At 54.9% G+C, this 27,655-nt stretch overlaps 1 protein-coding gene and 1 long non-coding RNA gene across 4 annotated transcripts in view; one reads left to right on the top strand and one right to left on the bottom strand.

The window, feature by feature from the left end:
- Positions 1-26,375, bottom strand: part of LOC139075692 (myelin and lymphocyte protein-like) — an 83,162-nt gene extending 56,787 nt beyond the window's left edge. The window contains exons 1-5 of one of the 3 annotated variants that reach the window (XM_070573601.1): positions 25,575-26,375; positions 6,784-7,005; positions 5,540-5,665; positions 3,424-3,665; positions 1,078-1,498 (exon numbers count right to left, since the gene is read on the bottom strand). In XM_070573601.1, coding sequence (XP_070429702.1) covers positions 3,630-3,665; positions 5,540-5,665; positions 6,784-7,005; positions 25,575-25,640 — 450 coding nt within the window. In that variant the 5' untranslated portion in view covers positions 25,641-26,375 and the 3' untranslated portion in view covers positions 1,078-1,498; positions 3,424-3,629. Of the gene's footprint in view, positions 1-1,077; positions 3,666-5,539; positions 5,666-6,783; positions 7,006-25,574 lie in introns of all 3 variants that reach the window. The other 2 variants (XM_070573600.1, XM_070573599.1) reach the window with 2 other exon arrangements.
- Positions 1-27,655, top strand: part of LOC139075695 (uncharacterized) — a 318,375-nt gene that overhangs the window by 196,536 nt on the left and 94,184 nt on the right. The gene's annotated exons all lie outside the window — the stretch shown is intronic.

The raw sequence follows: 27,655 nt of genomic DNA, 5'->3' as shown, positions 1-27,655 counted from the left end.
AAGTTTTGTTTTACGTGGACTCGCTAAAAGTGGCCGTTTCCTGGAATAATTATCCTGGGATAACAGAAGACATCCTGGAGATGCCACTGAGACCCAATTTAGTCATGAGGTCCCCAAGGTGGGAGGGAAGGAAAATGTCAACTAGTCAAACCTCCGCCTGAGGCTGGAAGCTTTGCCCTCATGGCCATGATCCAGAGGTCAGCCAGCCCTGCCGGTCCGCCTCCATGGCTGGGGGCTGACCAGTTTCTGAGCCTCCTGGTCTAGGGCCCCAGCTCTGGGACATCATGGATTCTTCGAGTGAAGGGATGAAGGAGCACTTCATGCCAGGAGCTGACTCTCAGGATTCCTCACTGAGTGCCCCCTTCCCATTATCTCCTCTCCTCTCAACCCGGGCATCTCATCCCCAGGATGTGGCACTCAGCACTTGTCACCTCACTTCCTGTCACTCTGCAGTCTGGTCCCCTTTCACCCCTATGGAGTGGCCCAAGGAAATTCTAAAAACAGTTTATTATCCACATCACTAAATGGAACAGAACACACAGCCCACTGCCCAGAACATCTCTGATCAGCTTCACAGAGTGAGAGGAAACTTCTGCACCTGGTTTTCTTGTAGCTTGAGGACTTTCCAATTGAGCACAGACCCCTTTGTCTTGTAGGAAAAAGAATAGAAGCACCAGGCTGGTACGTGGCAAGTTTCCAGAGAGGTGAAGCCATCTGAGGCCCCTGGTAGCTGGGGAGGGTGGGAGACTGAGTGCTGGGCTCTCTGAGTGCAGTGGCCGAGCACACGCAGCTGTCATCTGAACTGCCACTGCATGTCGCCTCTAGAGATTCAGTCTAAGCCCAGGATTCCTCAGAAAGAAAGCCGGAATAATGGTCCTGATACTGGGGAGTCAAAACAAAACCCACAAAACACCTGACAAAAGTATTGAACATAAAGGCACTTTGTAAAGTATTTCAAAGGTTTATCATCTTCCCCTGTGGACATCTGCAAGTACTTGTTGGGTGAGTTTTATCCTATGACAGGGAGAATCTCCATGAAGACTTAGAAACACCCACCACATGGGGTCTCAAAAGAGCCTGTGGAAGATTCCAGCAGAGAGTTCGCAAGATCCGGTCCAGGGCTCAGCAGGGATCTTTGTTTCATGGTCTCTCAGGTCACAGTCCCCACACTCCACCCCACCGCCCCCTTTCACAAATAGAGGTGACCCTGAAAGATGGCTCAGGAGTAGGAGGTTAAACGCAGCAGGTCCCAACCCTGACAGGAAGGACAGGGGAGAGTCCGCATAACACCCTCAAGACACACAGCATTGCTCTTCTTTGGGTTTCTTTTTTCCACCATGGAGAGCATTTCTGAATGCTGAAAAGCTATGCCAGAGGGCAGCCAATCAGTTGTCACCATCTGGGTTTTCAGCTAAAGTTCTTCTGCTGCTTTCTTCCATCTGATTAAAGAAAACACCGCATGGACCATGTAGAGCAGAGTGGCTACATATGAAAACACCTGAAAACAAGATAAATGACCATTAATGGGCATGCCTGATCGACACTAGGCTGGCTAGATTGGTGCTTGGGACAATAGACATGAACTGTGTGGACGGCCACTGCTTCCCGTCACTCAAACAGACGTGCTTTCTGGCTGAGCCCAGCCGTGGCCCTGAATGCTTTTGGCACAGAGCTCCAGGTGACCTCACGACCCACTGGATGTGGCGTGCAAGGTCAGGCATCTGCCATCTCACATCAGCATCATGGTGCCACCCAACTGGAAACCAGGGTCCTCAGAGGCCCCTCAAATGATACTCACAGGTGAGTATCAACTGGTCTCCATGGGAAACTTGCTTCCTCCACACCGGGAAGAGCCGGGTCCACCAGCTGTGAGCCCAGCGGCCTCGGCTGGAGAACATGAACACAGTGTTTGCTGGCTCTGATCAAGGTCTCGATGCTGCCTGGATGTCCTCACACCCATCAGAATGTTATTCTAGGGTCATAATCTCACAGACACGGGCAAGGAGCCAGGCTCACAGGACTGAGGGACAGGGAGGTGGGATTGTGAGATTCTGCAAAGGAGGGGCTCCTGAGAAAGCTGCTGGGAAGATGCAGTCAGCTGTTTTGACAATGGGAACAAAGGCCCTGGAAAGGTGGCAAACGGTCACCCGTGGCCTGTCAAGCCCCTGACGTGCTGTGCTCACTGGGCACCATCTACTCCTAAAGGCCTGCTTACCCCAAGTCCCATATCTGCTCCTGGATCTGTGACCTGGGGCGTGGGGTCAGGAGTGTGCAACCAGGCACGACACTTAGGGTGGCTACGCGTCTGTGACCCGTGAAAATGCCCACAGACACCAGCCGTCCCCGGGCCTGCCCTCTCCCGTCCCACACAGGGCGAACCCTTCACCCTCCTTGGCCAGAGGCGATGAGTCAGCCGAGTGTTTGATCACACATCTGAGAGAGCTCATCCGGGAACTCTGAGGCAGCCCGCCTGAAAGGAGCGGTCACCATGGGTGAGCAGCCCTGCAAAACACCTCAGCCCATCAGGCGGGAGCAGGTTACTGTCCGGGCAACTCCAGACCCAGTGAGAACCCTTGGCAGAGGCAGCCTCAGAAGTCCCCACAGGAACAGGACACAGAGCTTATTTTCCAAGCAAGGGCAAGAAATGGCAGCTTGGGGACACGGACAGCAGGGACATGAAGGGACATCCTGAGGTTTTCAGAAACCCCTCTCCCTAAATGGCTGCCATCATTGCTCCCCACTGTTAGGATCCAGAAACCTCCAGATTTCTGCAGAAATTTCCAGCTTCCCTCAGTTGGCTCCCACCAACCCCAGGGATCCCTTTGGTGCAGACACTCTGCTGTCAGCAAACAGGGGAGAAGCTCAGCTCCTGAGACAGGTCCCAGCTAGGAGTCACAGAGGGTGAGATGCAAGCCAGATGCTCCCCAAGGCCAGGGGTGTGTGGAGAAGGTCTTGAGACACCCCCCACAGCCCAGACGGGCCTCCCTGAGACCATGGGATGCCGTGTGATGGCTGGGCAGGGTCTGGGGTTGAACTCTGAGTGACCAGGACTCCTTCCCCTGTGCATGGACACAGCTGATATTCTGAACAGAAAGGTGGGACTTCACATTGAACCAGGCTCATGTTCCCCTTGATGGTTTCTGCCCAGCGCCCCTGCCTGCTGAGAACATCGTGATCCCTGGTTCTGGCACTCCTGACTCTGCCTGGGCGTGCTCACGTTTCTCCAACTCAGCTAACAGAAAGGGGGACACAATCAATTGTGGGCTGGATAAAGAGACGCTGAGATAGTCATGAATGGAATACTCTACAGCAACGAGAAGAAACACACTGCATCTCCACCCAACAGTGAGACGAGCCTCACAAACCTAAGGTGGAGAGAAAGAAGCCAGAGAGAAAAGACACACACTGTGCAATTCCACTCACATGAAGTTCAAAAGCAGGAAAAATCGAGCTAGGCAGCCAGGAATCAGGCCCATGGTCATCCTTGGTGTGGGCGCACGGTGATGGTGGCAGCACAGGAAGGGGGTTTCTGGGAGCTGTTTATGATGCTCTATTTCTTAATCTGGATGCTTGTTACACAGAAGGGTTCACTTTATGGAAATTCATCAAGCTGTGCACTTGCATCCTGCTCACTTCTCTGGATGTGTGTTGCATTTTACTAAAAACTAAAAGAGAAGTCGGAACACGGTAGAGCCCAGTGGTTCTCAGCTAGAGATCTGCCCAGCGGGCAGGGGCATTGATCCACCCCATCTATGTTGTTCCGACAAGTGCTGACCACTAGTCACATTCCATCTACATTTCATTACCATTGTCTGCAATAATTTTACGGAAGTTGTTGGCAAATGCGTTGATGATGTCTGTTTGGAGAGAAGCTTCTAGGGTTGGGATGGGGGAGATATAAGGCTCTCTAGATGACTGGAGATGAAACAGAGTCATTTGAAGGTTGACGAAGGAGGTGGATGACCAGCCTCCCAAGGGAAAGAAGAGCATCCTAGGGGCTGCCTGGCTGTGCTACTGTTTAGAAACCAGCCATCTTGAGAGATGAGCCAATACGGGAGACACTCCCACACTGTGGGACACATGAGGGGTGCAGGGACCATGAGGTGGCCATGTTAAAAGACCTGGAGAGTAGGCTGAGAGCTTAAGAGGAGCATGTGGCTTCCATGGGGCAGGGGACAGGCCCACAGGGACAAGCAGACATGACTTTGAGGAACCTTCCCCAGAGCCCAACAGTGCCCACCCTGTGGGATTCTCTCAGCCTCTGCTCTGTCTTCTCCAAAATGGGGGGACGGCACAGCTTTGGCTCCTGGAGCTGACGTCTTCTTACTGTTTAAACAATAACCATGGCTAGAAATACATCCAATATGGTGAGTTAGCATGCTGCTGCAAGCCCACCATGCACAGCTCTGGAAAAGGTTTTGTGAAACAATGCATTCTCTTCCATCCCATTAAAAAGGAAATCCAGGTCATGACCTCACATGACCTCCCCCATCAGTGGGTCTGGCCCGCAGTGGAGAACATTCCTTTTAGAGCTCAGAGACCTGCACACACCATGCCCCCCAGTCACACACAGTCAGCCCCCGCGTTTGTTCTGCTGACGGGGTGAATGAGGCTCAAGCCCTGTTCCCCCAGGGCTCCTGTGAGGCCTCGGCAGGAAGCTGTTCAACATCCACAGTCCTCGAGGGGAAGGGACAGGAATTGCCGTCCCATTTCACAGAGGATCAGGCCGAGGCTCAGGGAGCACAGGGGACGTGCACAGGGAGCTGGTGGAGACGCGACCTCCGGCCCCTCCTCCTCCCACAGGTGCTCAGAGCTGTGGGGCAGGAGACACCGTCACGAGGAGCCGAGGCCTGATCGCACAGCAAACACCCACAGCTGGGGGTCTGGACTCGCTGGGCCCAGAAGGGCCTCCCCACACCCCGCCCAGAGCCAGGGCCTGGGGAGACCCCGGCCACTCGATTTTCACCCCAGGCCTCAGTCTCCCGCCCCTGACTGTGCTTCCATGGAAGACCGCTCAGGGGGCCAGGACACCCAGGGGCCAGACTCACTGCTCCAAGCTGGTGCTGAGGGTGCTGACAGGGCACCTGGCCTGACACCAGCCCCACCCATTCCCGGTGACCTTGGAGCATGTTATCCTGCTCGTGGTGCCCTGGCTCTCCATCTGTGAAATGGGGATGACACAGCGCCCACACCCCAGGGCTGCTGTGAGGGCTCAATACGATGGTTCACGGAGAGCTCGGACGGTGCCGGGCATCACCGGTCACATCCTCACACACCCGCCGTCTGCAAAGTCCACCCAGGCCGGGACCCTAGGCGAGCCCAGGCCTGGGCAGTGCAGCCCTGATCGGGTGACAAAGGAAGTCTTGGGCACGTCCCCTCCCTTCTCCATGACTTTGTTTCTTCATGATGAGGGGAAGGTCTATTTCATTCAAAAGTCAGTGAACTAAAAACAGAGGGGAGGGCTCGGGCAGCCTTCCACTCAGACCCCGTCAGTGGGCGGTGGGAGCTGTGAGCACGGGCGGGTTGACGGGGGACTCACCGCAGCAAAGATATTTTCAAGGTAATGTTCCTGAGTGAAGCTGTCTCTCATGGTGCTGGCGGCCCAAGCTTCCAGGATGAAGGCGCTGAGGTAAAATAGGGCAGCACTACTATGGCAGACTGCATCCTGCAGGGTCAGAAAGGGCCGTCAGAGAGATCGGGAGCCCAGACATGAGGATGTGGGGCAGCTGTGGCCCCAGCAGGGCCCATCCAGCCCACCTGTCCTCGTCCAGCGTGGCTTAGGTCCCTTGGTCATCTTTTGCTACTTTTTGACTCCCCCCACCCCATCCACCCATCACTACACCCTCCACCCCCTCCTCACAGAGGTCGTTGGTCCAGCTGAGTTTCATCTCGCTGGTTTGGGGGCAGAGTAAGGACTTCAGTGGAGAAGGGACGCTGCTCTCCCTTGAGGGGGGAATCAAGTGAGGGGGGCAGCTTGGGACTGAATAGGCAGAACTTGTTTCTGGACCCAAGAAGTGTCATACATGGTCACAGTCCTGGTTCTGATGTGGCCTCAGTGACCAGTGCAGGGGAGAGAGGGGGAGGCAGGGGGCTCCAGGTGTGTTTACAAGCAAAACAGCACTAGACTGGGGTTCTGAGTAGCTGTAGTTGGAGGTGGTTTCACAAGTGTAAGTAGGAGACCTTTTGAGAGTGAAAGGCCTGGCCAAATGGCCCCACCCCTTCCAGGGGACATAAGGGACAGGGGTCCATGTGTAAGTTTCACCCTCTTCATGGGCCTCAAGGCAGAATTTATGCAGAACAGAGACCACAGGCCATCTCTCTCCCCCATCAGCTCCCTCTCTGGTGACCCGGTTTTAGAAGCTGTGACATGGAGCTGGGCAGTAAGCATGGCCTCACAGTGGGCAGCCCAGGCTAGCCCCCAGGACCCTGCTCCCAGGAGATGGAAACCAGTCCTCCTGCATGATGGGAGGTGCCAACAGGCCCCTGGATGGGAGGCAGCATGGGAGGGGGTTGGGGAGCTGGTTACCCATGAAAAAGGCAGTCACGCAGGAGGAAGCAGAGCAGACGTGACAGTCAACCTCTGCTGTCACCTTCTCCTGACCTCCTTGCTGCAGGGAGCCCCGGGCTGCTTTACACAGCTAGGAGCTGAAGGCCCAGCCAGCTCAGCCTTGGAACATGGGTGGGAGATGTCTACAGGGCAGCCTCAGCCAGAGCTGGAAAAGCCAGCCTCCCAGGGGAGATGGCTCTACCCACCCCCCTCAAACACCCAGGGCCGGGACTCACCAGCTTCCTCCAGAAACTCTCCACATAGTGGGCACCAGTCACATAGCCTAAGACCACGGTTAACCAGGGAGTCTCCTCATTGTCACTGCCACACATGTACAGGAAGAGCAGGACAGTGGTGCCTATGAAGCAGAACACAGACACGAACATCACCCAGCCCTGGGCCAGGGGCAGGGGCACCTGGGATGAGGCGATCAGGATCCACACGAGGCCCCCAAAGACCTGCAGAGGGAAGGAGGGCAGGGTGAGCATCGGGCCAGGAGAGCCCACGGCCAGGAAGGGCCAGACCCAGAGGTCACGCTGGGGCACGAGGGGCAGAAATACAGGAAAGAGGCAGAGAACAGCGGTGGGCATTTTCTTCACCAAGAATGACTCTTTCAGCCCTGCAGGGTCTAGCCTGATTGCCAATCTCAGTCTTTTCCAGTGCTCTGCATGCTTGCCTTTATTCAATTTTTAAATACAATTTTTTATTTTTTTATGTAACAAGCACTTATATCACATTTATATGCCAGGCACTCTCCTAAGCGGCTTACAAATATTAACTCAGTTAGTCCTTACACAATCCTACGAGCAAGGTACTGACCCATTTGTCAGATGGGGAAACTGAGTCAGAGGAAAGTTAAGTAATTCATCATCCCTTGAAAGGATTTATATCATCCAGTATTGTTATTAGAGGAGCTAATTCTAAGATTATATCCTTCGTAGTATTTTTTATATAAAAATATACTTTCTTTTATGAAATGTTAGTGACCAGAAGATTGCTTTGGTCTTTACTGGCAAAATATATTAACCACACTATGACTAGCATTACTTTTCTGGTGAGGAAGACTGGCCCCGAGCTAGCATCTGTGCCAATCTTTCTCTGTTTTGTATGTGGGATCCCAGCACAGCATGGCTTGACCAGTGGTGTGTAGTTTCAAGTCCAGGATCCGAACCCACGAATCCCAGGCCACGGAAGGAGAGTGCTGAACTTAATCATGTGCAACTGGGTCGGCCCCATAAAAAATACTGAGCCCTTAAATCCCCAAGTCCAGGAAGTGCTCTGAGTACTGGCATTGGCGCCGGAGAGAGGGCCCAGCCAGGCTCCTCGGGTGACCGAGGACGGCATGAGAGCAGCACTTCCCCATCATCACCCGGAAGACACCCCAGTACTGTTCACATGGTCAGTGAGCCCCCATCAAAGAGGAGCATAAGGACAGACATGGGGGGTCACAACACCCCTCAGTGTCACAGTCCCGCTCCCCTGTAGACAAGCTCACCCCAAGCTGGGACTCTCTGTACGTCTCTTCCCTTCTGCTTGTCCCTCTTCATCCCAATGAGGTCAGCTCAGCCTCATCCACCGTCCCCACTCAGATAAGGACTGTGCTGAATGTGGGCTGGGACACTGAGGGGATGGCTTTCAGTCACAGGTTCCAAGTTGCTGTGACCCTTGGCACATCCTCCTGAGCATCTGGGGGCTGAGGATGGGCTGTTTCCCAGTCCTACGGCCCCTGTGGTGTGAACTCAAGTGGTCCCTTGACCTCGTCTCCCTGTCCCGCTGCCCACCTGCTGGGTAAGAGACACGACTGTCCTCACAGGGGTTCTCCGAGACTCTCAGATGAGAAGCATCAGGACAGAATCAGATTTGGTAGAAAAATCAGCACAATGAAGAATCTGGAGTGATCAAAACCAAGCTGGGCTTAATGAATCGGATCTGGGCATCTCTGCCCAGAAGACTTCCTGTACTGATGAACCTGAGATGGCCTGGAGGAAGGCACGTGACAGAGCCAGAGGGACACACTTTACACCTTTCATTAATTGGAGCAAAATCAGTTAAATCCAGATCCTCAGATTGCCACAGATAAAACATGTGTGTCGATCTCATCCACACTTGCCTTTAAGATTAAAAGGGTTACTTGGCCTTTTCAATTACGGGCACTGACACAGGGACATGAGTGTGCTGATGGTTAACACAGACTAGGATTTAGAAGGCATGAGAGTGTGGCATGGAGAAGAGGGAGGATCGGGCATGTCCATCCTGTGAGCAGAGACAACGGCCTGGGACACACTTCTCCTAGGCGTCCTGTGCATAGTCAACCGGTGACCATCCAAAGAGGACCAATCTAAGCTAGGTCCCCATTCACATGCTCTCAGGGAGCCCTGCACTGCCTCTTTGCAGCCTGCAGCACAAGACAGGTGCATCTGGTTAGTCACAAAGTGGCCCTGTCCCTGACCAGGTGAGGGAGGGGGTGAGGTCCCCCTTGCTCAGGGCTGACTCTTGGGTGTGGGACACAGGGAAGACCCGTCCAGCTGTGTGTCAGTGTCTGAGTTAGTTCCCTGGCCTTCAGGGTCTCCTGGGAGATGGGTGGGCCCAAACAAGCAGCTGATGGACCAAATCCCAGAGGAGCAGCTGGCACTGCACGCGGAGGGGAGAGCCCTCAGTGATGGAATCCCACATGGGGACCAGCGAGCCCGAGGTGCTTCTATGTGGCCAGTGGACATGGCATTGAGGGACACTGAATGCCACATTGGGGAAACAGTTCTCTTTGCCATTCTCTTCAGTTTTCCTGGCTAAGGCAAGGAGAAGGGCTCAGGGGACAGCCAGGGGTCTGGAGCTCCCCCAGGAGCATGAGCTCCAAGGACGGGCAGGCAGAGGTGACCTGGAGAAGGGCATGGTTTATTCTTAAGGGAGTGATACAGTTATTCTGGAAAAATTAACTGTAAAATACATAGTAAATTAAGGCACGGGGGTACCCGGAAATGGCACAATCTGAGAAGGCGGCTCTCAAACCCTGGTCTCAGGCTCAGTGCCCTGCACCTCGTTCAGCTCGATTCCTCCCCGTGTGGCTCGGTCAGGAATCAAAGGCAGGAAGAGTGAGGGGAAGTCAGAGCGCAGTCCCCACACTGAAAGCTCGTCACAGAGTCCTGAGTGAGCACCAGCGAGACGGGGCCTCAACTCTGGGCTGAGCTCCGGCCCCCAGTACAGAGGAAGCTTCGAGGTTACCCCGACTCTCCACCTGCTTTGGGTGTGAGCTTCCACCAGTGTGAGGAAGACCGTGTTCCAGCTCCCTAGGAATGCTCTCTCTCACACACACACTCACACATACACACTCACACATACTCACACCCTTATGCAGATCCCTGGGGTCTCTGGTAAGAATCCCATGCACAGGAGCAAAGCCCACCCTGTGCTCCATCCCAGCCCTGCCCCCTGGGACCTCAGGTCCCTGTCCTGCCTCTGGGTGTACCACCTTGCAAAGGGCCTTTAAGAATCATGCTGACTTTTTCTTTGTGTGCTTTCTCTGTAGCGCTGAGTTTCATGGTAAGATGGCGGGGAGAAGTTCTCTCTCTCTTAGACAGCTTTAATGAGAGACAAATCACACACTACACAGCTCACCCATGTAAAGTGACAACTCATGGTTTAGGATGATCACAGACATGTGCAGCCATCATCTCCAGAGCCAATTTAGGACACTTTCGTCACCTCGAAGAAACTCTGTGCCCTTTAGCTATGGCCCCCTCAACCCCTCCCATCCCTCAGTGACCACTGATCCACTTCCCGTCTCTATGGATTCCCCTGTTCTGACCTCTCACGAGTTGACTCATATAATAAAAGGTGGACTTTTCTAATGGGCTTCTCTCATGTAACATAACGTCTTTCAAGGTGAGAAATTCTCCCTCAAGGGGACCTTTACGAAATATCTCCACCATCACAGAACAGCCCACCGGCCATTCTGACCCACCGTGTGGGGACACTGAGTGAATGTGGCTCAGCTCTCTGGAGCCTCCAACTGGGAAGGGCTGAGGAACCTCTGGTTCCCAGGGACGTTCTCATAGGACACATGCCACCAGGCCCCATCTGTCCCAGAAACGTATCCTAAGTGACACATCATGTGAAGGGAATGTCCTCACACAGAGAAAATCATTAAACCCTGGGCTTTTGCTCCCAGGAGATGGGCAGTGGGCCTGCCCTGTATCCCTCACAGCCCTGCCCAGCAGGTGCCCAGGGGACAAATGCAGGGCGACCTGCACAGGGGACCACCTGGGAGGGGCTGAGGTGGGTGCAGAACACCCCTGAGAGAGGACGGGAGGAGCAAGGAAAAGAGATGAGGCTGAGAACAGAGGTTCTATTCCAGCTTGACGTCTGTGAACAGCACCCTGGACACAGACACGGCTGCTGTGAGAGCTCCAGTGCAGATGTGTGCTGGAAGGGGTCACAGCTGGAACAGCTGTGCAGGTGTGAAGGCCCCACTCCTCCCGGGCACATGCCAGCTCCCACAGCACCTGCACCCATGCAGCGTCTGCACGGGCAGGGATGCACGTGAGCCCTGGAGAGGGGCTCTCCCCGCATGTGCTGGAGGAGCTGGAGCATGGACTCGCCCTCTTGGGCCTCGGCTTCCTCGTCTGTAACGGGATTTTTCAGCTGTCTCCCAACACTGCGGGCTGGTGCAAACTGGCTGAAACCATGGAGGTGAGTGTGAAGCTCTGGCACCACGGCCAGCACCACCCAACAACTGGGGTAGGACACTGTTCACCCAGGAGGCCCACAGCCCAGTGGAGACAGACGCAGAGGCAGCCCGTTACAATGCAGGATGATGCCCGCCTGAGCGGGCCAAGCAGCCTGGACTGGGGCGTGGAGTCCCGAAGGGAGAGGTGGACGTCACTGGCTGACCTGGCCACAGAGTCACCAAGTAGCTCTCCAGGTGGAGGGAAGCGTACACGCCGAGTGCAGAGGATGCCGGAGCACCCCTGAGGGCTTCCGAAGGCTGGGGAGCCACACACGAGGTGGGGGACAAGGGGTGGCAGGAGATGGGGCTCGAGGGAGGGTGAGCCTGAGAAAGAACTGATCGCTCGGCCAGTGTGGAGACCTCCAGGCCCCGCTAAGTGCAAAGCTGGGATTCGGCGTGAATCACGGACACAGCCAGTGCCTGCCGCCCTCCCCCTACTCAGTGTGCAGAGAGCACCAGGGAGAGCGGGCGCTGTGCCCAAACCCAGGGAGACCAGGCCTCCTGGGCAGGGAGCAGCCCACCCCATCCTGACATCAGGACCCCGCTGGAGAAATATTTGTCAAAAGCAAAGGGGTAGGCGAGGGTTCAAGCATTTTCCTTTGTAAAGAAAACTCTAAGCGGCTCCCAGCTTCCAGGCGGCAAATGCTCAGAGACGATCACCTTGAAACATCAGGCACACAAGTGGAGGCACGGCCTCAGTTTCCCTTCATTTCTGTCTACAGTACAGGCTGTACTTCCCACCACCCCCGCCTGCCCCTGGGTCACCGTCCTCCACACCAGAGAGGGTGCAGCTGGCTGGTGTGCTCTCAGACGAAGGTCTCTAAGTCGGGGGGCTGATTGTCACCTGGGTGGAGCTCTCTCTCTGGGCCCAGGTCCCCAAGCTGGAAAATGGGGGTGGGGCCTGGGTTAACGCTCTGTGGTTCTCAGCCCTCAGTCTACACTAGAGTCACTGACACACCTGGAAAAACACCGATGCCCAGGTCTGGGGCCCAGGGTCTGACTAGACTGCAGAGAAGCAGAGTTACAGGGCAGGGAACAGACACCAGGCTCTTTGTCAAAGGCCGGGGGATGTGTCTACACCACACGAGCCTGTGGACGATGCTCTGGTGACCCCATCAGACAGAAGAAGAAGCGCCTGCTGTCTGCATGCCCTGCCCGGCTCAGTGACGGCTGCCTGATGCCCTGCAGTTCCCACCTGGACATAGGCAAACTCACTCCTCCCCTCTCCTCTCCATAAGCTTCAGTCCCTGTCTTGCCTTGAACATGAGACTAGCTCGACCTTGGGTGTCCTCTAGACGCTGGGACCCAGCCTCAGTGTCTGTGAATGAGGTTGACCTGGTGATCTGAGGCCCCACCCACCCTGGTGTTTCAGGACTGGAAACCGCCCGTCTTTAATTCAGTCCAGTTTAGGATGCTGAGCAGAGCTGAGGTTCTCTAAGCACCAAGGATAACGTACAAAACGAGACAAAAATTTCCAAAGGCTTAATAGAGTTTACGTCCGTGGTCTGCCCGATCAAATGACTTTTGTGAAAAAAATTTCCTCATGAGATAGCCATGGGGGGAGCTCTTGTGTAAACTTATAGAAGATTCTCTCTTTTTCTTTCTGAATTAATCCACAGCAGGCAGGTGAGGGCAGTGAAAGGTGTAAACTTTAGAGCCAGAGTTACCGAGTTTGAATCAGCTCTGTCACTTACTAGCTGGGTGGCCTGTTGTCCCTGGAGGAGTTACTAAACCTCTCTGTTCCCTCTCTGAAAAACAGTGATAACAGCAGTGCCCGCATCATGGGGTTGGGCCCAGGAGCCTGGCACGTGGGGAGCACTTGAAGTGCTCACTGTCACAGCTGTCATGTGATGAGGCAGAGCCTCCCCTGTAACCATGTGACATCTCAGGAGGGCTAGGATCTCACCGTGCACAGGGACCCCCTCCTCACCCGGGTGCGACCCAGGATTTAAAGGCACCTTCAAAATCACCAAAAAGAGAAAACCCTATGATCACCCAGAAACTGAAAGTTGAGGAAAAGGTCTCCTTTTGCTGAAGAAAACACAAAGAACGTAAAAATATGAGCAAGTCCTCCTGCAAACAGTGAGCCTCCGTCACAAAGGGAAAGGGATCCTCCGGCACGTTCTTGTGATCTTTGTGGTGTCCCCCTGCTCGTGCAGGGCTGAAGGAGCTCAGTGTGCACAACCGTCCAGTGTTCTTGCTGCAGGACGTGGACACCTGAGGTCAGTGCAGAGGAATTGCTCATATTCTCTAGAATTTTCTCGGGGGCTCCATCTTACGGTGTCAGGGTCTCCACAAGCAGACCCTCTTCCAATAACCAGTCAAGACGTGAACCACAGAGCACTTCCCACACACACGTCTGCTCGTACGGCCCCTCGGAGCCCAGCGTCAGAACTCCCACCAGCTCCGAGGGCACGGGGTGTGCCCTGAAGGTGCGTGTGACAGGACTTTATGCCTTGGACTCGAGAAGTAAAGGACTCTGAGCACAGAACACAGGCTGTGCTCCCAACACTCAGCCATCTTGTCACTTAGGTCAGACGGGCAAAAGTCATCCTCTGGGAAGGTACAGAAAAGCTGGCCACACCGGATGAGACTCGTCCCAGCTGCTGTGCGCTCTGGGCCCTGGGTGCTCTCCCAAGGCCACAGGATCAGCAGCCCTGATTCTGCTGCTGGAAGCGTTTGTCCCCACTGAGCTCTGTCAGCAGTCAGGGACCACGCAATGCCAGGAGGGGTGCTGTGGAGGGGACTGACCAGCGCAGTGACCGTGTGCCCAAGGAGAGGCCCAGCAGTCCCAGGTCCAAGGGTTGCTGACTCAAAAGTGAGTCATTCTGTGAGTTAGAGTAGAGGACATGTCCCATGTGTGTGTGTGTGTGTGTGTTTGTGTGTGCGTGCGTGTGTGTGTGTGTGTGTGTGTGTGTGAGAGTGTGTGTGGAGGCTGGTTAAGGATGAGCTCCTGCAGGGAAGGGCAGTGGCATCAAAGTGAAGTCAAGAGGACATGAGCCCAGGGGGCAGGAGAAGCACGGATAGGAGGTCAGAGGAGAAAGACCAAGCCCCCGACACACTGGAGCCTCCCAGACCCCAGAGAACGGGGCTGAGGGCGGCCGGGGCCTGAGAGGCAGGGAGAGCAGGAGGCAAACCCAGAGGGGCTTCTGCCAGCCCCCTAGTTCTGTGTGAGCCCCACCCCTTGTATGGAGGAGCTCAGCTCAGCAAGTCCACAGAGGGGCTTCCTTCACTTGCTACTCACTCACCTGCTCATTCATTCATACATTCATTCCTTCATGCATTCATGCTTTTAACAGATGCACAGAGTGACCATGACCACGGTCAGCACTTAGGGCAGATCCATCCAGGGAGACAGACTTTATTCAAAGACACACACAAATAAATGGAGCCCACCTCTCCCTTCCTGTCCTCTCTCTTCCAGTGCTGCCACCAGACCCACTGGAGCAGCTCTGGGTCCAGCAAGGGCAGAGTCAGATTCTGGTGACACTGTCGGGGCCCCAGCGAGGGTGAACACAGCTCAGCTCCTCTGACCAGGACACGGGGCCCAGAAACCCGCACAGGACCCCTATTCTGACCCCAGGGGACATGTCTGGAGGGAGGCAGAAGACTCCTGTGTGAGGACACCCTCCCACTCTACCAATTATTGGGAATCTGAGCTCTGTGCCTGCTCCCAAAGTGAAAACAAGCAGTGGTGTTGAGGCCCCCTGACTCAGTTTACCTGCTCCAGTTGCTCTGCCCTCCCAGACCCTTCATGAGTAGGCTCCCTCCTTACAGGGGACCTATCCTGTCACCATCCCTCCCAAGGCAGCTTAGATCGTGTCCTTTCAACTACACTGAAGGCGAACCCAGGACTCAGGGGCGTTGAGTCTGTTTGTAAAGAGAGGGACAGAGATTTGAGATTCACAGAGAGAGGAGGGGCATTCAGGTCTGTAGCTGATGTTACCAGGGGGAGGGTACCCTGGGAGAGGCCCTGCTCAGGCCTCCCCCCACTTCCCGAAGTCCCTGGGCAGTCTGCTCTCCGTAGTAGCCACTAGCCCTCTGCTCCCCAGCACTGGCCATGAGCATGACGGACGATCGCTGACCAGTGTCGGCCTCCCGCCCGAGACAAAGGACAGTCACCAGCTCCTGAGGGAAGGACACTCCGCTAGACCACAAAGCTGGGGCTCTCACACAGGCCTGTCCTCGTCTAGGTGGAAATGTTTCCCCACCACGACTGTACCCACTGGATTTACCTGCAGGATGAACAGAAACAAGGAGGTTCCATGAAAAATATGGGTAAGCCACCTCTAAAAGACAAAATCCATGGAAAGGTAGACCAGATGAGAGGGAGAGGCTTCAGTGCAAGAAAAACAAAAAGTATTGATGGGAGTCACCAAATAGGTGAGCAATGTGGTCTGCCAGCAAAACAGGTGTGCAACTGCCGACAGCGAGAAGAAACCAGCAATCAAAGGCCTGGCACTCCCCTGAGGGTCCCGGGGGGTCTCCCTCTGGAGTGGTGGTGACTGTCAGTTTCACCCTCTGTCTGCCCTTGGGGTCAAGGACTCTCTTGTGATTCATAAATATTATCCAGGTGGGAGACGAAACCCTACCCCTTTCCCACCAATGCACGCTGAGAACAAGTGTCTCAGAGGGCACCATCTGGGCCAGGACACATGTAGACTCAGGGTCCAGGTGAGAGACAGACCACAAGCAAGGGTCTGCAGGACAGGAAAGGGGTGCGTGCAGGGTGGGCTTCCAGGTGGAGGCATTGGGTAAGCCAGTCCTGAAGGACAGAGGACTTAGCCCCACCATGCCACCTGCACCAAAGGAGCATCACAAATGGAGAGCAGCGAGGACTGTGGGACTGGTTCTGGAAAGAGTCCTAAAATGTAAAAGCTGGGTGGTTCCTTCCTGCCAGGGCCCTCAGTCCAACCGTCCCTGGCTTATCACCAAGCAGCTGCAGGGCAGGATGGAGGCTGGGGAGGTGGGCACGATTATGTGCCAGACACTGCCCCCTCCCGAACCAACGCCCTCCCAAATGGTGATGCACTGACACCAATGACAAACCAGTTTTAAAGGTTTGATCCTGGGTTCACTGGGAACTGGTTCCTTGGCCTTCAGGCAGATGCAGCAATTTGCTTGGCTCCCAGAATTCAGAGCTTTCCCCTGATGGGGCCTGGCACCAGGCTGGCAGGATGGCACAGAGAGAGGCTCAGGAAGTCCCCACCCCCAAGGCAGAAGGCAGGACAGGACTGCTACGGCCCCCTCTTCCCTTTGGCCACCCCATCAGGCTGACCGGGGACAGCTCCAAGCACAGGAGCCACTGGAAAGCCCTACAGAGGGTGGTGTCTGTGCAGTACTTGGGGACCCCAGGGACAAGTCACATGTGCCTCCACAGCCTCGCCCACCCCCTCATCTCACTCTCCCCCTGCCTGGAGCACCCTGCCCGGGAAGGGCATGGAAGGTCAAAGTTGGTGGGGATCGGCCTTACGGCCCCTCCTGCAGTTGCCCCCTTTGAGTGTGGATCGGCCAGTTGATCGGAGCAGGTGTTTGACTTATTAGTAAATTAATGACAATTGCACCTAATAGCTACTGGGCAGGAGCTGCAGGCACCATGTGGTTTGAAGGGCTTTGCGTACATTACACTCACTCAGTCCTCACAGCGATCCTTGAGGTGGATGCTATTATAGCCCACTTCATTGATGCAGAAACTGAGGCACAGTGGCCCAATCACACGCCCACAGCTGCTGAGGGCCAGCTCTGACAGGCTGGTTGTGGAACCTGGTCAGGACGGCCCTGTGTGTGGCAGTCACCCAAGGCCACACACGGGCAGTTCACCATGAAACCTCCCGTGTGTAGGGCCAACTCTGGCAATGGCCATGAGAACAGTAACATGGAGGGAGAGGAGACTGCCCGGTAGCCTTCGTCCTGCTCCCAGCCACCCCGGGTCTATAGGAGCAAAGAAGCCAAATGAGGAGGTGATGGCAGGCAGCCTCCCCTCCCCCACCCTCCACTGGCTAACAGGCTCTGTCCCTTCAGAGGAAAGAACACCAAAGTGTGTGTTTAAGACCAAAAACAAGCAAAAGATCCAAACCCTGAAGGACATCGCTCCCCCTTCGGCAGGCACAGGCCTGGGGGTCATCATCCCCGGGGCCATCAACATGACCTTTGTCACCCCACCCCCACACCTACTGCCAGGGTCAGGATGTGGCCTTCATCTCCTGTCCTTCCTCCTTTATTGTTTTCCTGGAGTGTCTGCCCCCAAAGCCTGTGACCTGGGCCCTCTAAGGGCCTCCTTCCAAGGTGGATCCAGGAGTTGCAGGGTCCTCCCGCTCCTCCTCCTCTACCTGCCCCCTCCTCTCCAGCCCAACAGCCTTCTAACAGGAGGGGGACTCTGAGGTGCAATTTCAGGTCAGCTGAGAGGGGCTGGGTGGCCCTGGGCCTTTCTCTTCCCACTCCCTGTGCAGATCAAGGTGTGATGGCTAGTGACAAGGCTTTTCTTCTGGTTCCTGCGTATTTTTTCAGGCCCCAGGGCCTTGGTGCACTACAGGGATTAAACACAAGGGTGGTTCTGACCCAGTATGGAGAGAACAGCAGCTATTAATGAGCTGGGAGTGCTAGAGAGCCTGGAGCAGAGAATCAAGGCCAGTCCATCCCTCTAGGAAGTCGTTATGCTGCTGCGGCCCAGCAGGAGCCAACCAGGAACCAAACCTTCCACCAGAATGCAGAAGGCAAGTCAGGGCCCAGGACGCAGAGAACCCAGGGAGCTGCTCCTGCTCCCGGGACAGTCTGCAACCTGTGAGGAGTTGGCCACACTTCCCCATGGCAGCAGAGCTCCAAGGACCAGGGGGCCCACCCACTGTCCTCATCCATCAGCACCTGAGGAGGACACCTGCTGGGGTATCTCATAGGGCCTGCCCTTGGTGGACTGTCCTCATCCATTGGCACCCGAGAAGGACACCTGCTGAGCCATCTCATCAGGGCCTGCCCTTGGTGGCCTTTGGTCCAAAACACCATTTCCAGGGACTGAGACTTGAGAGACCAGGAGGGAGCCCAGACGGGCTTGTGTCAGAGGTGGGAGCCAGGGCTCAGCTCTGAATCAATCAGGAGTCAGCCCCCAGCCCCCATCCAGTCTAGACTGGCTGGCCTCCTCCCACCTCAAGGCAGGCCCCAGGGGACCCAGTCCGCCACCCCAACCCCTCCCTCAGAGGATGTGCCTGAGCCCAGAGCAAAGCCATCCATTCCAAAGGCTGCAGACCCAGCCTCGGCCAGCAGCCCAATGCGCTCTCCCACTCTCTGTGGGCCTGTGGGTGCAACAGTCAGCCTTTGTCCCTGTCTGACCTGAGCCTGAGCTCTCCCTGCCATGCATCTGGGACCCTCCTGCTCTCTCCTGAAAGCACTGGGACAGAGAGATTACCCCACCTGTGTCAGGTCAGGTAGAGGAGTGACTTATGGAAAGGTTAAGAGAAATCTTTCTCAGTGGAGCTTGGTTGTGATGACACACACATGAGCCCCACCATCACACTTAGTGTCCAGAGAACAGCTCAGACTCACTGACTGCTGATCAAAGCAGGCCCCTGGTTCTAGAAAACAGGAAAAGTCACTTCTCAACTCCCAGAACAAACCCCTGAGAGACCTCTGCCTGTAATTCCCCCCTTTAGAGAGGGGGAAGGAGAAACCCGGGCAGTGTCCTCACCCCTTCCAAACAGCCACAGAGAGAGGCCCACAGCACAGGAAGGCGACACAGGGCCAGGGGTCAGTGGGCACAGCCAGGGAAGGCCAGCCTCACCCACTGTCCTGCTCTGGGCAGCAGGGCCACCCCCACTCTCTGGGGACTGTATGAGGGTTCCTGGCTGGGGCAGCACAGAGAGGGTGCCTGCCCTGAACCCTGGAGACCCTCAGGACCCTGGCTTCCTGCCTCAGCCTCTCACTGAGAACTGTCCCCACTGTCCTCTCCCCCATAACAACGTCGAGGGGGTGGCCTAGCCTACTGATGCCCACTCCAAACCTCGCCGGATCCATGGGGGCTGGGCAGTGCTTATCAAATGCAGATTCCTGGACCCACCCAGGCCCTAGTGGCTCAGAACCTCCAGGGTGTGTATGTGACAAGCAGTCCCAGGGGGTGTGAGCTCCCCAGTGGCTCTGAGCTGTCCCTTCACTCCCTGGAAGGAGAGAAGGGGACAGGTGACCAATAGAAATGACAAGCAATAGGATATAGTGGAGTATATGAGGAAGCCATTTGGTGTAAAACTAATTCGGCCTGACTTTGTTTTTCCAAAAGGGCCTGATATGGCCTTTGAGGATGTATTGCATATCTGCTTTAAACATTTCCTACGGCAAGAACAAACGGCCTGAAGATTGAAGATAAAGCAAGCTTCCCCAACATTGGCATTTCCTTAAGGATAAGCATCTTTCCTTAGGCTAGGAACTGATTGCTGTGCTCACCTGTGACCACCCAGCTCATCTGTGACCACCCAGCTTGAGACAACAGACCTGCCACTCTGCTGTGTCCATCAATCGCTGTGCCGACAGAGCAGTCTTGCGACTATCGTAAAAGGACATTTCAATCACATATGAAGCATTCTCTTTGGGGGTATATAAACACTCTGTACACTCCACTTCTTTGGCACCCTTTCTTCCTTTGGGAAGAAAGGCCCTGGGCCACGGACCTCACATTTTAGCTCAGAATAAACTCTCCCAAATTTTCATTTATAGATTGGTTATGGATTATTTTCGTCCACACAGGCCTTGCCCAGGGCTCCCAGGTGGGCGGGGTCCCCTGTTCACGATCCCTCCTGCTGTGGACAGTTCATCCCGGGTGTCCGGGTGAATGCAGGAACCTGGACGTGACCTGCTGTCACTGCAAGAAGTCCCACCCTGGAGACCGGGGCACCCGGGCAGTTGCCGCCCCTCTCGGAGCCTCAGTTTCCTCCCAGCTCTGGAAAGTCAGGTTTCTGCTTCTACGTCTCTCAGCCCAGGAGTCCTCATGGGGCCTTCTCAGTGGAGCCGGAATGTGGGCCACCCACCAGAAAGCTGCTCTGTCACCCTGCCCGCCACCCCACTGCCCCATCCTGGTTCTGGGGGCCACTGTTCCCAGAGAAGTGAGCATCTAGGGCAGGTCCCAGGACTTGTTCGGTCACTTTCTAATAATAAAAAGTCCCCGGTCACCTTAGGTCACAGACACAGGCTCATGTTAGTAACTACTACGTCCAGTTCACTGTAAGAATGGAAACTACAAACCGATTCCAGGTGGCTCCCCCAGGTGACCCTACCCCTCTGAGTCCCCAAGCTCCTGAGGGGCATGCGAGGAGGGGACGCCCGCCCTGGAGAGGGGGTGGCACTCCAGCAGACTCTGTCCAAAGAAATGTTCTCTCCATTCCAGCCGTTCTTTCAGGGGCTGCACTGCACACAGGCTGGGGGGAGGGAGCCGGGTTAGTGACTTCACAAGCCCTTTCCAGGCATTTCCTCCCCAAATTCTGAAAGCGGGGACAGGGGGATACCTTCTGACGCTTTGTGAGAGAAGTTTCCTCTTGGGGCCTGGCCAGAGCTGTGACAAACAGCATCCTAGGTTAACATCCTGTGCTGTGAATGGGGGCCCAGTGTCAGGATGCCCCTGGCTCAGAAGGGAGGAGGAGGAGGAAGAAACAGAGACTGTGGTTCCAAAAGGAATGTCCCCCTTGGGTGGGGACAGGGAACAGGCCAGAAGCAGAGCCCTGGGTGCAGCTGGTGGGGAGGGGAGACCCTGGACGTTCCACCAGGGCCTGTGTGGGGTGCACTGGGACCCACCGCCTGCAACAGCAGTGTGGCCTGCGGGCTCCGGGGGCTCAGAGAGGCAGGGTCACAGCCCTGGCTGGGCTGCCTTCCACCTCCCGTGAGGACCCTGAGCTTTCAGAGGGCAGGAGCTCTGGGGTGGGATGCTGGGCAGGGCAAGGTTGCCAGGCCCCACCCTGAGCCATCGCCCTTCCTGCTCTGGTGGGCAGTGTCCCTGCCTTGGGAGGGGAGGGGAGCCCCACCCTGTTAGTCCTGGAGGCCAAGGGTTTCACACCTGCCCCTCCAGGCTATTGGGAGCTCAGGCATGGAAATAGGAACTGTGAGTAATCAACTCGCTGGATGACAGATTTAAAAACTAATCACATAGCACAACCAGAGGCACTCACAACTAGAATATATACAACTATGTACTGGGGGCTTTGGGGAGAAGAAGAAGAAAAAAAAGAAGGTTGGCAACAGATGTTAGCTCAGGTGCCAATGTTTAAAAAAAAAACTAATCAAGCATTTCACACCCATTGGAGTAGCAGAAAATTACAAAGTCTGATGCCACCAGGTGTGGCCAGGATGAGGAACAACAGGGACTTTCTTCTGCTGCTGGAGGGAGTCGGGAAGGTCCAGGGTTAGCCTGGGGATCTTCTTTATAAAATAACAGAAAATGAGTCTGAATCTTGAAAGGGGCCTGAGCAAGTGGCGGTTCTGAGCCTAATTAAGCTTTATAAGCTTCCCAGTGACTCCGCTCCCCGGCTGTGTAAATTGGAATAACCCTTTTGGACAGCAATGTGGTAACTCTGGGAAGATGAAGATGTGCGTTCCCTATGACCCAGCGAGTCCAATCCTCTGTGTGTCCCCCAAGAAATTCCCAACATGTAACCACAGAGGCCAATACAAGAATGTTCTTTGGTGATGCCGTCTGCAACAGGAAAAAGCCACAAATTGGAAACAGCCAAAATGTCCATTGACAGGAGAATGGACAAATAGCATCAACGTGTATAAACCTCAACACCGTTGCATGGAAAGCACACTGCAGAAGGACATGACAGGACGACACTATTTCCATGAAGTGTGAAAACACAGAAAACAGCGCCTGTGGAGCTCACAGGCAGTCAGGGCGCAGGGAAGGGCTGACCCTGCCTGGGCGTCAGGACCACCACATCCAGCCCGAGGCTCCCGAGGATGGAGGGAGGGGAGTAAGACAGCGGCACATCCAGGGCTTACAAGCCACCTGAAAAGCTTATTTCCTTCATACTAAAAGTCAATAAGGCACAATATTAAGATTTGATAAAGCTGAGTGATAATTACATGGGTGCCTATTAAAGTATTATATATACTTTTCTGTAATATTTGAAATGCTTCTTTTTTGTTGTTGTTGTTAAAGATTGGCACCTGGGCTAACAACTGTTGCCAATTTTTTTTTTTTGCTTTATCTCCCCAAACCTCCCCCACCCCGGTACATAGTTGTACATCTTAGTTGCAGGTCCTTCTAGTTGTGGGACATGGGATGCCGCCTCAACGTGGCCTGACAAGTGGTGCCATGTCCGCACCCAGGATCCGAACCCTGGGCCGCCACAGCGGAGCGTGCTAACTTAACCACTTGGCCACAGAGCCAGCCCATGAAATGCTTCTTAATTTTTGTTTTCTTAAAAGTTGAAGGGAAGTTCGCATAATGTGAAACTAACCATTTTACATTGCCCAGTTCAATGGAATTTAACACATTCACAATGTTGTGCGGCTGCCACCTCTATCTAATTCCAAACATTTCCATCCCCAAAAGGAAACCCCGCACCCATTACGCAGTTGCTCCCCATTCCCCTCCTCCCAGACCCTGGCAAACCACCAGTTTGTGTTCTGTCTCTATGGATTTGCCCATTCTGGGTATTTTATATGAATGGAATCATACAAATTGTGACCCTCCTGTCTGGCTCCTTTTACTCAGCACAGTGTTTCCAACTGTGTGGAATGTCTCAGTGCTTTCTCGCTTTCTACGGCTGCGTAATATTCCACTGTGTGAATAGATCACAGTTGGTTCGTCCATTCATCCATTGAGGGGACATTCTGGCTGTTTCCACCTGCTGGTTACTGTGAATAGAGCTGCTATGAATACGCATGTCCATCTACCTATTCAGGTCCCTGCTTTCAATTCTTCTGGTTATAAACCTAGGCGTGGAATTGCTGGGTTGTATGGTAATTGTTCTGAGGAGCCACCAAACCATTTTCAACAACAGATGAACCATTTGACCTTTCCACCAGCAATGTGTGAGGGCTCCAATTTCTCCACATCCTGGCTCACACTTGCTATTCTCCAGTTTTTTGATAATAATCATCCTAATTTCATGTGAAATGGTACCTCATTCTGGTTTTGATTAACGACTAAAGATGTTGAGTATCTTTTCATGTGCTCATTGGCCATTCGTATATCTTCTTTAGAGAAATGTCTATTGAAGTCCTTTGCCCATTTTCTAACTGGCTTCTTTATCTTTTTGTTGTTGTGGTGTAATGGTCCATAATTTTAAAAAACTCTCCCAGGGTGGCCAGTGCCTCCTCCAGCCCTTTCATTCTCTGCTCTTTCACACACCAAAGCACATCCAGCTGTGTGTGTACAAAGTGTGCTCAGGAAACTTAAAGGACTGGTGTCTGCTTTCTTTTCTGTTCTCCCTGCTCCCTGGGAGCCATCCCCAATCTAGAGAGGAGGAAAGAATGTGGAGATGACAGCTAGGGGTCCAGCATCTCCCAGGAAGTGGGGGTGGAGGTCAGCTCCTCCATTGCCCCACAGACCACCCTGACTGGCTGGTCTGTCCCTCCCTCAGGGGCACTCCTTCCTCTGGGCTGGGACACCGAGAGGAGGCAGTGGGCACTGGGCTGTGCCTTCTGTGAAGCCAGGTCCCCCCCACCCGCCATCTCCTGCTGCCACCTGAGCCAGCTCTTGTGAAGGCAGGAGAAGGAGGTGTGCCAGAGTCTTCTGCATGAAGCCCACCTAACACCCTCTCATGATTCTTGTCACAGTGCTCCCCAAACAGCTGCAAAGGCAGAGGAAGCCCCTCATTAAGACAACTGAAGAGACACTAGGAGGACCTTTTGTTGCTTAAAATCCCTCTGCCCATCACACCTCACTGTCAGCCACCATCTCTTTGGTCATGAATCTGCCTTTGTAAACACAGTGGCCTCTGAAGGAACCACGACCACTCATCCCGTGTCCTGGGCGCTGAGCGCTCATCTTCAGACGTCCAGCCTCGGGCAAGCACAGGCCAAGCGCTGAATAGACACACCCAGAGGAGCCACTTGGGGAAAGAATGTTCCAGTGGGTGCAAGCCCCTCCCCACTCGGTGTCTGGGTGTCCCTATCTATAAATGGTGGGGCTGGGCACAGTATTGTCCAGCGTTTCTTCTAGATGTCACCTCCTTGCCCCTGGCTGGCCCCAGGATTTGACATCACTCTGGATACACGCAGGTGTAAGCTCAACTCAGCTCTCACAAATGCAGTGATACGGTGCCACCAAGCAACCTCGGTCCCCTTAGCCCTTTCCCCAAACCCTCCACGGATGACAGAACCTGCTCCCTGTGCTGGTCACACCATCCCACCTCCAATCAGGCAAGAAGAAGCTGGGTCCCATTTTTAAACAGTCGGGTTTGGACAAACTCTTTTCCAACCAACTCTTCTGCAGCGGGGGTGCTGGGAACAGAGTCTCCCAGGCTGCATCGCTCAGCACCCACAGAATACACACAGCAGCCCCTCCCAGCTAAGGGCCTGTGGCCCCTGGGGAGTTTAGGTTGAGGGCGGTCTGAAGCCTGGTGACACAGTGAGCACTGTACCAGGAGCCCAGGGTAGGAAGTGCTTTCCCGCAGCCACTAGGGGAGCTGTGGGGCTCCAGCCTCAGGAGGGACCAACCACAGGTAGGGGCCTTCCTACTGCTCAAGGTCAGCCAAGGCACTGGACCACCATGCTAGCCCCTCCCTTCCCATCACTCCACACATAGGGCAGAATGACTGTGGTGGAGCAAACGTGGCCTGTTTTATTATTTCCAGATCAAAGTTGTGGCAAATACGTTCTCTCACCAGAACTTCAAAGGCCAGAAGAGAATCATCTGGATTCAGTTCCTCCCACATCAACCCAATCCCCAAACCTCGGTTGGTGATGCTCAGGCTTCTTTTGCTGATTTTTGTAAACGAAATCCTAACCCTGGACAAAGCTGGGCACCTCGACAAGGACGTCACTCTCCCATCAGGGCTTCCTCTGTGCCCATGGGAAGCGGGTCGGAGCGCAGCTTCGGAACCAGCGCGCAACGGATGGACCCGGGCCTGCTCCGAACATCTGACCCATTTGCGAATCTGGTTTTTCCACCTAAATCTTGGAGACTTTTTCTCCCATTGTCATTGGTCTAGAAGGGGCCAAACGACTGGGGTGGGGGACACTTGCCTCACCCTGGCCCCGCTATCAGATGCTCCCGGGAGCCGCGCAACTTGAGGATCTGGTCCGACCACTGTGTGGAGCCCCCAAGATAGCGCGCCCCACGACGCATCCCGCTCCCTCCCCGGCTCGGGCGCGCCAACCACTCACAAGCTCCAAGATGAAGGACACGTAGAGGAAGGTGGTGAAGACCTCGCTGCCACTGGACTCGGCCATGCCGGCATGCTGGCTTCGCCTCGGGACAGGACGCGCGGCTCCGGCTCCGCGCTGACCGCTCGCTTGCTCTCAGAGGCCAGTGGCGCGTTCCCCCCGCCTGCGGATTAAGAGCGAAGGCTCCCTGGACCCAGGAAGAAGGAGCTCAAGCCGCCGCCTGCCCCGCCCCGGCCGAGCTGGCCCCGCGCGCCCAAAGGTACCCGGCCAGTGTGCCTCGGGCACCGCCCTGAACCGCCCGAGGGCGCGCAGCGGGCTTGCCAAGCTGGGGCGGGAGCCTGACTCCTGCGTCCCACCTCCGGGCGCCATCTCCCGTGGGGAGAAGGAAAAGCCACTTTCATGGAACGCTTCGCTTTGCCTTCTTCTCAGGGGATCAGCATCCCTTAAGAATGATAACCATTGATTACTAGGCTCCCAAAACTCCCCACACCGCGGCACCGCTCGGGTCCCCATTGCTTTAACTGCCCTAAAGCTGGCTCTCCTTCATTTTTCCACTGGGTGTGTTAATACGCGCGACCTCCACGTCCAGGCTTGCAGTGGGGCGAGCTCCTGGTCCTGCCCGCAGCTGCAGGCTGGGGGTCTGCAGGGGCGCTGTCGAGACCACCTCTGGCCACCACTCCTTCTCCCTGCACCTTCTGAGCCGGCACTGGGAACTCTGCACCCTGAGTCCGCTCCTCTCAGTGCTGGAGCTTTGTGTCTCTTTGAGGGGAGGAGGCTGCTCTCAGCCCTGCCAGCCCCGGAGGAGGGCGGTGGAGGCGGCGCTGGGGCCGATCTGCACTGAATCCAAGGGACAGGAAGGGCCTCCTAGAGCAGATCCCTGCCCTTCTCTAGGAGGGGGCGGCCTTGCGGCTCTGCAGAGGGAAGATTCCCCCTCCCCATGTCTTTCCACTACACTTTGCTGCTGTTTTTTGTTTTCTGGACCACAATTTCTTCATCCTTTTTTAACTTTATTTTTAAACAAGTATCACACTCCAGTAATTTACTTGTATTTTTTATTTATTTTTTTTTTAGTTTAGGTACTAATATTGGGTTTTCTCCTAGTATCCTAAAGCGGAAAATCTGCCCACAATCCCTGGCAGGCCGCCAGCTCAGATTCCCCAGCGCTTCTGTGGCTGCACCCACAGCCCCAGCAGGCACCGCCCCCTCTCCCCAGTGGGACCCTCACCCTTTCCCTCTGCACAGCTCTGTTTCCTTCCCAGTCCCTGTGGAGAGATGTCAGTTCCTGGACACATTTTCAGAAAAGCAAAAACTCTCATGACCATGAGCTGTCCGTCCTGACACTCACAGAGAGGGACCAGGCACCTGAAACGAGAACATCCCACTGCGCCTCTGTGAGCCTCCTCGGGGCTGCTGGCCTTGGTGGCCTGAGACCCAGGGTGTCCATCTGCTTCATCTTAAGGAGACTTTGGTGGGGACAACCACAACTGGCGGAAGGTGAGATAACACTCAAGCAAATCCATCCAAAGCTGTTTGGCAATTTCTCTGTCAGTATTCACCAATTAAACACACAAAGGTCTTCTCAACTCTTAGTAACATCTTCACCTGGCCTTGAAGTTGTTTGTCTTTTGGATGGGTTTTCTGCTGGCTGTTTCAAACCTTTGCTGCTAAATTCCACAGCCTTGGGCTTGTGACTCTGGGGAGAAGGCGCAGCTCCCTGGTGCAGCCCAGTGAGGCTGATGGGCTCCAGCCTCCTTTGATGAGGCCCAAGAGCCACAAAGGATTTAGGAAGGGCCCTTTCTCTGTGACCCTCATCTCACCTGCCATCTTTGCTTGATGGTCCTCTTCCTGACCACACTCTGCCCTCTGCAGGGCAGCCCCCACACCGTCCCCATCCGCCTGTCTCCTTCCTGCCACATCATGTCCTCAGTGCCCAACCAAGACCCCAGCCCATGCACGGTGCTCAGTAAATACCCATCCTCTGCCGGGATGGACCCAGACTTGTTGGTGCTTGACCGCCCGAGGAGGAAGCGCAATGACTCTGTTTGAACGTAGAATGTGGTCAGTAGAGACGGTCTGTCTGC

Source organism: Equus przewalskii, chromosome 14 (assembly GCF_037783145.1).
Source record: "Equus przewalskii isolate Varuska chromosome 14, EquPr2, whole genome shotgun sequence".
Classification (NCBI taxonomy): Eukaryota; Metazoa; Chordata; class Mammalia; order Perissodactyla; family Equidae; genus Equus; species Equus przewalskii.
The sequence above is the reverse complement of the archived record's forward strand: the minus strand, read 5'-3'. Positions and strand labels throughout refer to the sequence as shown.